Below are 9,521 nucleotides of genomic sequence, written 5' to 3' on the forward strand. Positions count from 1 at the left end.
ACCCCCTCACCTCCCCCCCTCCACCGCCTCGTTAGAGATTCCGTTGACGACTTTTTTCTGTGTGTGTGTTTTACTAACACGCTTCTCGGACGACCTGGGGGAGGCGTCAGAACTAACCCTCTGTCTCATCCAGCCAATGTCTCGGTCATCTCTGCGGCTCCTTTCTGTTCTTACTAACCCAGATCTTTCTCTTTCTCAATTAAAAATTCGTCAGGGGAGGGGGGGGATTGGGGCAGGGCTGCGCGTTTTGGGGGGAAAGGGGGTGGCGTCTCTCCCCTTAATTAATTACGACCCAAGCCCCCTTCCATCCCCTCCCGACCCTGATTCGCCCCTTTTCTTGCGATGGGAAAATTGATTTTTCCCCCCCTCCTCTTTTATCTCCCCCGATTCTCACGGTTGGTCCATTGTTCTGTTCTCTCCTTCTTTTGGGTTTTTTTTTTCACACCCCTTTTTTTTCCCTCCTTTTCTTTCCCCCCCTCCCTTCTTTTCTTTGTGTCCTTCGGGACCTTCCCCCCATCCGTTGTGTTTGTCGATCCGTTTAGCACGCAGGAATCGGACACGCTATGGTAAACAAACTGCATTACCTGGTAGATATCACTCTAATTGTCTACTCGTTTGGTTTGCCGTGGGTTTTCTCTTCTCCCCTCCCTCCTTTCTTTCTGTTCATCGATTGGGTTTCTTCTCGTTTTACTTCCGTTCGTTACTGACTTCTTTCGTTTTGTTCGATCCGTGAGGAAGGGAAAAGCTGTTCCCGAGCAAACCCCCGGCCTGCACCAAAATGATCCACCCGGGCCTCCACCCCAGCTACCAGAAAATCCACCCAGATGCCCCTGTAATCCACCCAGATACTCCAGTGATCCAGCCAGTCATCCCTATGATCCACCCAAAGGCCCCTATAATCTACCCAGAGGTCCTTATGATCCACCCAGAGGTCCTTATGATCCACCCAGAGGTCCCTATGATCCATCTGACACCACTATAATCCATGCAAAGGTCCCAGTAATCTACCCAGACACCCCTTTGATCCACCCAGAGGTCCCTGTGATCCACCCGAGGTCCCTATGATCCACCCACACACCCCTATAATCCACCCAAAGGTCCCAATGATCTACCCAAAGGTCCCTATAATCTACCCAGATGCTCCAATGATCCAGCTAGGTATCCCTATGGTCCACCCAGATGTCCCTATGGTCCACCCAAACGTTCACATCAGGCTGTAGTTCAAACATTGTGACTGACAGCCACCAAGCAGCCAATCTGGAGTCAGTAGAAAACTGTCCAACCCCAGCATTGATGCTGTCCCAGGGTAATGGTGGTGTTGGTGGACAATGTGGAAATCTGCCCAATGTACCTAAATGTCAGTGGGGCTGACAAGGAACCAAGCTACAGCCCTACTGAAAGGCTGGGTACCATCACCCACAGCCCACTGTGGCCAACACAGCAACCTGAACTGGGTGCACAGTCATCTTTACTCCTGTCCAACTAACAGGCCAAGCCAAGGTTGGTGTGCAATCATTTATGATCCCTGTCCCACCAACAGGCCAACCCAGGCCTGGTTTACAGTTACCTACAATCCCTGTCTAGCCAACAGGCCAACCCAAGTTTGGTGTACAGGTTTTACACCCCCTGTCCAGTCAACAGGCCAACCCAGGGTTGATTTACAGTCATCTACAACCCTCATCTGGCCAAGAGGCCAACCCATGATTGGTGTACAGGCCTTTACGACCCCTGTCCAGCCAACAGGCCAACCTAGGGTTGATGTACAGTTATCTACAACCCCCGTCCAACTAACAGGCCAAACGTAGGTTAATATACAATTATCTATAACCCCTGTCCAGGCAACAAGCCAACTCATGGTTGGTGTACAGGCCTTTACAACTTCTCTCCAGTCAACAGGCCAACCTAGGGTTGGTATACAGTCGTCTACAACCCCCATGTGGCCAATAGGCCAACCTAAGGTTGGTATACAAGCCTTTACAACCCCTGTCCAGCCACTAAGCCAGCCCAGGGTTGGTGGACACTAGTTTACAACCCCCATCCAACCAATGGACTGATCCAGGTTCAGTGGAATTTCAGCTACAACCCCAGCTCCACCAATCTATCAACCCAAGCTTGTGGTAAATTCAGCCGTGCCCCTGAGCCAGCCAACAGGCTGAGGGAAGCTCAGTATTAATTCAACTCTGCCCCCAGAGCAGTTAATTCCTTACCCCAGAATTAGTGTAAATTCCATTAAAACCCCAAACCAGCCAGCTGACTGATCCGAGGTTAGCGTCCATTCAGCCCAGCCCACAGTTGGTGTATAGTCATCTATAAACCCTGCATCCAGCCAATAAACAACCAAATGGTGTGAATTCAACTTACAGCCCCAGTCAAACCAACAGGCCATGCTAAGGTTAGTCATCTACAGCCCCCGTCCTGCCAACAGACCAACATGGTGTTGCCATACAGTCATCTACAACCTCTGTCTGACCAATCCAAGGTTGGTGTCTGCTCATCTAAAACCCCCATCTGTCCAATAAACCAACACAGGGTCTCTATATCAACACCTACAAGCCCTGTCTGGCCAACAGGCCAGCATTGCGTTGGTATAGAGCAGGGGTGGGCAAAATGCGGCCCGCGGCCCACCAGGCCATTCTATCCGGCCCGTGGGGCCCCTAAAAAATTTAGAAAATGTATATTTATCTGCCCCTGGCTGCCTGTTATGCGGCCCTCAATGGCTTGCCAAAACTCAGTAAGTGGCCCTCCGCCCGAAATAATTGCCCGCCCCTGGTATAGAGACAGGCCAACATAGTGTCTCTACACCAGCATCGACAACTCCTGTCTGGCCAACACTGTGTTGGTACAGAGACATCTACAACTCCCATCCAGCCAAAAGTTCAACACAGTGTCTCTATACCAACATCTATAACACCCCATCTCACCCACACACTGACAAAAGGTTGGTATAGAGACATCTGCAACCACTGCCTGGTTAAAATACCAACAAGGTCTTGGTATAGAGACATGTACAACTGCCATATGGCTAATATACCAGCGCAGTGTCTCTGCACCAACATGTACAACCCCTGTCTGGCCACAAACCAACAAGTTGTTGGTATAGAGACATCTACAACCTCCATCTGGTCAAAAAAACCAACAAGGTCTTGGTATAGAGATATCAACAACCCCCGTCCAACCAGGGTGTAGATGTCTCTATACCAACTTGCTGTTGGTATAGAGACATCTACAACCTCCAGCCAGCCACCATATCGACACGGTGTCTCTATACCAACATCTACAACCCCCATCCAGCCACCACACCAACACGGTATTGGTGTAGAGACATCTACGACCCCCATCCGGCTAGCAGATCAACATGGTGTCTCTGTACCAACATCAACTTCCGTCCAGCCAACACACCGACATGATGGTGCTATAGACACATCTATAACCCCTGTCCAGCCAACACACTAACACAGTGTTGCTATAGAGACATCTACAACCCCATCCAGCCAACAAATCACCATGGTGTTGGTATAGAGACATCTGTACCCCTCCCCAATCCAGCCAACTGCTCAGCCTGAGGTCATTGTGAATTCGGCCATAGCCACAGCCTGGCCAACAACCTAATAGCAAGCTGGTGTGAATTCACCCTACGGCGCCATCCACCCTGTGCCTGACTCCCGGCTCGGGGCAGGTTCATCCCTTGGGTTGGTTTAGGACACAGGTGAAACCACCGCCCACCCCAAGCTTAGCTTGAACTCCCCATCTGCCCCCTGGCCAGGCAGCGGCTGAACTTGCTGGCCAGTAAAGCCCAAGAGCTGCCAGCCAAAGCAGCAGCAGCTCATCGTTGTGGTTTCTTCTTTGGTTTTTTTTCTTTCTGTTCTTCTTAATTTCTTTCTTTCTTTATTTTTTGCCAAAAAAGCCAAATTTTTGCCCCCTCTGGTTTTCGTTCCCTTTGCTTTCCCCCCACCCCCTCCCAGCGCCTCTTTGTTTCTGTTCAGTTACGTTGTCCCCCTGGCCGCCGGCCGCCTTTGCCTTTTGGTTCCCCATGGTTTTGGTTCCTTTGCCCCCCCACCCCCCCCTTGCCCCCGAACTACGACAACGACAAAAAAAATCCATGGAAAACACCATCCCATTGACGCAGCCTGGTTGTGCGCGGCCCATCCGCTCGTGGCCCCCGGCCTGGGGTGCTGCCCCCCGGCCTGGCCCGGCCTGGCCCTCCATACCGCATGGCATGCTGGGATTGCCTGAGGCATGCTGCTCTGGTCTTGTCTGGGTTTTCTTTTGGACGCGGCTCTCTCTGGGGCTGAACTAACACTTCTCACCCCCTTCTCCCCCCACCCCCATCCTCTCCTTCCTGCCCTCCTCTGTCACAGGAGCACCCCCTGCTGGGCCACTTTGGGGGTGGGGGTGGTCTCTGGGCTGGAGCCACAATGAGTGTGAGCATGAGAGTGTGTGCTGCTGACACCCCTGAGCATGCGTGTGTGGGCTCAGAGCCATCAGGCCAGTTTCACACCCCCTGTGTCTGGGTACTCATCTGCCGGGGCATGGAGCGCAGGTGTGGAACACCAATGTGTGTGCGCGTGCGTGCACACGGGTCTAGGAGGGAGCTGGCTCTGGTGTGGGTCTGGTGTCCACGTGTGCGTATGTGTTGGTATCTGGAAGTCTGGTATCTGCATGTGTGTGTGTTGCGGGGGGGGGTCTGCTGTCCATATGTATAGGTGTGTGGGGAGAGGGGTCTGGTGTCTGCACGTGTGTGGGTGGGGGGGATCTACTTTGTGTGTGCTTGTGTGTGTGTCTGGAAATCTGGTGTGTGCACGTGTATGTGACGGGATATGGGGTCTGCTGTTCTCACGTGTGTGTGTGTGTCTGTACATGTGTGGGGGGTGGGGGGTCTACTTTGTGTGTGTCTGGGAGTCTGGGGCCTGCACGTGTGTGTGTGTGATGGGAGTGGGGGGGGGTCTGCTGTCTGCATGTGTGTAGGGGGGTCTGGGGTCCATATGTGTGTGCATAGCTGAGGTGCATGTGTGTGTGTCTGGGAGTCTAGTATCTGCACGTGTGTGCAGGGGGAGGGGGTCTAGTGTCTGAACGTGTGTGTGTGCGTCTGGAAGTTTGGTGTCTGCACATATATGTGTGTGTGTGTGTAGGTGGTCTGCTGTGTGTGTGTGTCTCTCTCTCTGGGAGTCTGGTGTCTGCACATATGTGTGTGTGGAGGGGAGGTCTGCTGTCGACATATGTATGTGCATGGAGGGAGGGGTCGGGTGGTTCACGTGTGGGTGTGTGTGCATATCTGGGTTTCTGGTGTCCACTTGTGTGTTGGGAGGGGGCCTGGTGTCCACACATGGTTGTGGGCGGTGGAGTCTGGGGAGGGGGTGTTTGGGCCTAGTGTTTGTGTGGGGGGAAAGGGCTGGAAGGGGGACAGTTGCTTCAGTCATGTCTCTGGGGGTACCTGTGCAAGGGTGTGAGAGCTGTTTTGTGTGCGTGTGAGGGGGTGTCTGTGTGGGTTCATTGGAAGGCTGTGGGGCACATGCATGTATGGAAGGTATCTGGACTCAACACACGTGTGCAGATAGTGGGCTCAGTCTGTTCCCATGGGGGTAGCAGGAGCTCCAATGTGCATACATGGGCGCGTGTTGCTAGTGTGATGTCTGGGGGGTGCATGGGGGGGCATGTTTTGGTGCAGCTGGGGGGTGTGGCTCTGGCGGGCAGAGGGGCATTCAGGCACACATATGCAGGGGGTGCTGCTGAGACTACACACGTGTACATGCAAGCCTGGGCCCGTGGTGCTTGTGCCAGCACAGGGCGCTGGTCTGTGACTGTTCACATGTGCCGGCACACAGGAGGAAAGTGCTGCTGAGTGTGTGCGTGCACAGGGCTGGCACTAGTGAGAGTGAGCAAGTGCGTGTGTGTGTGTGTGCATGCACACACATGCAAGGTTGGCTTTGGGTTGTACATTGTGACAGGGACAGTTTCACAGCAGGTGTTAGAGTGTATGTGTGCACGGGTGTGTACTGGGGGTTAGGGGGTGTGAATTCAGGAGGGGTATGTGTAGGAGGTAGTTCTATTAGAGGGGCTTGATAGCTCTGTGTGTGTGTTTGGAGCAGGGTTTAGGCTTGTGTTGTAAGTGCAGGGAGAAGTGCTGGGCTGTGTATGGGAGTCACTGTGGTGTGTGTAGAGGTACCTGTTGGGTGTGTAAGGGGAGCCATAGGGGCAGGCGTAAAGTGTATCTGCAGTGAGTAGGGGTAGTTGTGGGGTGTGCATGGGGGAAATGTGAGGTGTAGGTGAGGATATCCTCAGTGTGTAGGGGATAGCTGGGGGGTGGGGGTGAGGAGTAGCTATGAGGTGTGTGTAGGGGTATCCACAAGGTACCAGTGGGCTGTGTCAGGGATATCTTCAATGTGTCAGGGTACCTGTCAGGTGTGTAGGGGGTAGGCATAGTGGACTGGTACCTGTGGGGTGTGTAGTACAGTGTGTAGAGGTACCTATAGGGTGTTTAGGGGGTATCTTTAGTGCATAGGGGTACCTGTGGGGTGTATAGGGGCTAGCTACAGGTTGGGGATAGATGTAATTGTGGAGTATGTAGGCGTATCTGCAGTGTGTTGGGGTACCTGTGGGATGTGTAGGCGGTAGGCATGGCAGGCAGGTACCTGTGGGGCGTGTAGTGCAGTGTGCAGAGGTACCTGTGAGGTGTCTAAGGGGTACTGTGGTGTGTTTGGGGGTATCTTTAGTGTATAGGGGTACCTGTGAGGTGTATAGGGGCTAGCTATAGGGCGGGGGTAGGTGTCATTGTGGGATGTGCAGGTGTATCTGCAGTGTGTGGGGTACCTATGGGGTGTGTAGGGATATGTATGGGATGTAGGGGGTAGCCGTAAAGGGGCAGGTACCTGTGGGGTGTGTAGTGCAGCATGTAGGGGTATCTGTGGGGCATGTAGGGGTTACCTGGGACATGCACAAGAGGGAAGATGGCCACCTGCCCACCAGGCATGCTGGTGGCGTGTGCCATTCCCTGCGGGTCTTGGGGCTGGTCCGAAGCCTGGCATGGGGGTGGGCACACAGGGGCAGCTGTCATGAGAGGCTAGAGAGGCTGTTGTGCATGTGGACGGAGGCTGTAGCCTTGGGGTTTCTGGTCTGAGGGATGGCTGGGGTGTACCTGGGGGGTAGCTGCAGGTGCATGTGTGTAGCTTTGTGGGGGTGGGGGCTCTGAGGTGGGCTTTGCCTTGCAGGGGGCAGCTGGGATGTGTATGCTCAGGGTGGGAGCTCTGGGGTGTACCTATGTGGTGGTGGGTGCAGAGGCTGTAGCCCCAGGGGGCTCAGTCTGATGTGTTTGTACAGGGGAAGGGCTGGGGGTACACATGAGTGGGGTGGAGCTGACGGGGGGGTGTCAGGGGCCAGGTTTGTAATATCTGTGATGTGTGTGTGGTTGTAGCTGTGCAGGGGGAGCTCTGAGCTTTCATGCCTGGATGAGGTGTATCTGGGGTGGGGGTTGTGTGCCGGGTGGGAGCCCTGGGCTGTGTCTAGGTGGGGTGTAGCTGTCAGGTGTGTGTGCAGAGTATGTCTAGATGGGGTATGTGTGCCAGCCAGGGAGCTCTAGGGCACTTGTGTAAGGGGGTGGTTGTAGATGCAGTTGTGGTATGTGTACAGATGGGTACAGTTGTCACTGTATGTGCAGGGGTGTAGCTCTGGGGTGTGTGTGGCTGTATTTTCAGGTGTATCTGGACTGTGTGTGACCATTTGTACAGGGCTGTTTCAGGTGTAGCCTGGGAGTGTATCAAGGCAATATGTGGCTGTGCGTGTGCTTGTAGCCTGTGGGTGTCTGGATGGCATGTGGCTCTGCATGGGGAGCAATTCCAGGTGCAGTTTGGGGTGTATCTGGTTGGTGTGTAGGTATAGGCCCGGGGTGTATCTGGATAGCACGTGGCCATGTGTGCGGCTGCAGCCCGGGGGTGTATCTGTCCAGCGTCTGGCTGTGTGTGTTGCTGTAGCTCAGGGGTGTATCTGAGCATGGGGCTGTGTGCGCTACCATAGTCCTGGGGTATATCTGGCTGGTGTGTGCCTGTGTGTGCAGCTGTAGCCCTGGGGTGTATCTGGTTGACATATGGCTATGTGTGTGGCCGCATCCTGGGGCCGGGGGTGGGGCGTGTATCTGGACAGCAGATGACTGTGTGTGCAGCTGTAGCCCAGAGATGTATCTATCTGGTGTGTGGCTGTGTGTGTCCTGCGATCTGGGGGTGTATCTGACCATCTATGTGGGTGTTTCTGGTTGTAGCCTGGGGGTGTATCGGGCTGGTGTGTAGTTGGGCACACTGCTCTAGCCTGGGGGTATATCTGGCTGGTGTGTGGCTGTGTGCGTGGCTGTAGCCTGGGGTGCGTCTGGGCAGCATACAGCTGTGTGTACAGCTGTAGCCCAAGAGTGTATCGGGCCAGCTTGTGGCTGTGTATGTGGTTGAAGTCCCAGGGCTGTATCTGGCAAATGCAGCTGGAGTCTGGGGGTCTGTCTGCCTGGTGTGTGGCCATTTGTGTGGCTGTAGCCCAGAGGTATATCTCGCCGTGTGTGTGGGTGGTTACAGCTGTAGCCTGGGGCTGTGTCTGGCTGATGTGTATCTATGCGTACTGCTCTAGCCTGGAGGTATATCTGGCTGGCACGTAGCAGTGTGTGCGCAGCCGTAGCCCAGGGGTGTGTCTGGCCAGTGAGTGGTGGTGTGTGTGTTCAGCTGTACCCTGGGGTGTATCTGCACAGCATATGGCTGTGTGTGCAGATGTAGTCTAAGGGTGTATCTGGCTGTGTGTGCAGTTGTAATCCCGGGGCTGCGTCTGGCTGGTATGCAGCTGTAGTCTGGGGGTCTGTCTGCCTGGTGTGTGGCTCTGTGTGTGACTGTAGCCCAGGGGTGTACCTGGCCATGTTTGGGTGGGGGGTGGGATTCTGGCTGTATCCCAGGACTGTATCTGGGTGTGCATGCGGCTGTAGCCTGGGGGTGTACCTGGTCAGTGAGTGGCTGTGTATGGCTGTAGCCCCAGGGGTGTACCTTGCTGTGCATGCAGCTGTAGCCTCAGGGGTGAATCTGGCTGGGTGTGTGGCTGTGTCCCAGGGGTGTATCCAGCTGTGTGTGCAGCTGTCCCAGGGGTGTATCTGGCGACCTGTGCTGGGGCCGTTCCGACCGTAGCTGAGGGTCACAGCCGGTGCTCCCGTCACAGCCCCCACGGCCCTGCATGCCTGCCTGCCACCCGCGCTGTCTGTCTGTCTGTCTGTCTGCCCGCCCCCCCCACCGCCATTGCTCCTCACCCCGAACCCCCTCACCAGCTACCGTGCCCGGCATGGCTCTGTCCGTCCGTCCGTGTCTGGCCGTGGCTGTCTGGCTCGCTGGGCGCGTGGGGGTGAATGGAGGCACGAGGCGGGCGCGGGGGCGGGCACGGGGTACTAACGCTGACTGCCGGCCCCGTCCGACTGTCCCTACTAACTGCCATTTTTCTGTCTGAACTTTTTAAGTTTGTCCGAGGAAATGAACCCCCAAATTCTCTTACTAATCCAGAGCCCCCCTGCA

General features: G+C 55.0%; 1 protein-coding gene across 1 annotated transcript in view; it reads left to right on the forward strand.

Moving 5' to 3' along the window:
* Nucleotides 1-9,521, forward strand: part of NRXN2 (neurexin 2) — an 89,064-nt gene that overhangs the window by 29,932 nt on the left and 49,611 nt on the right. The window contains exon 6 of the mRNA XM_025214933.1: nt 543-566. Coding sequence (XP_025070718.1) covers nt 543-566 — 24 coding nt within the window. The remainder of the gene's footprint in view (nt 1-542; nt 567-9,521) is intronic.

This window comes from Alligator sinensis, unplaced genomic scaffold (genome assembly GCF_000455745.1).
Source record: "Alligator sinensis unplaced genomic scaffold, ASM45574v1 scaffold1302_1, whole genome shotgun sequence".
Taxonomy (NCBI): Eukaryota; Metazoa; Chordata; order Crocodylia; family Alligatoridae; genus Alligator; species Alligator sinensis.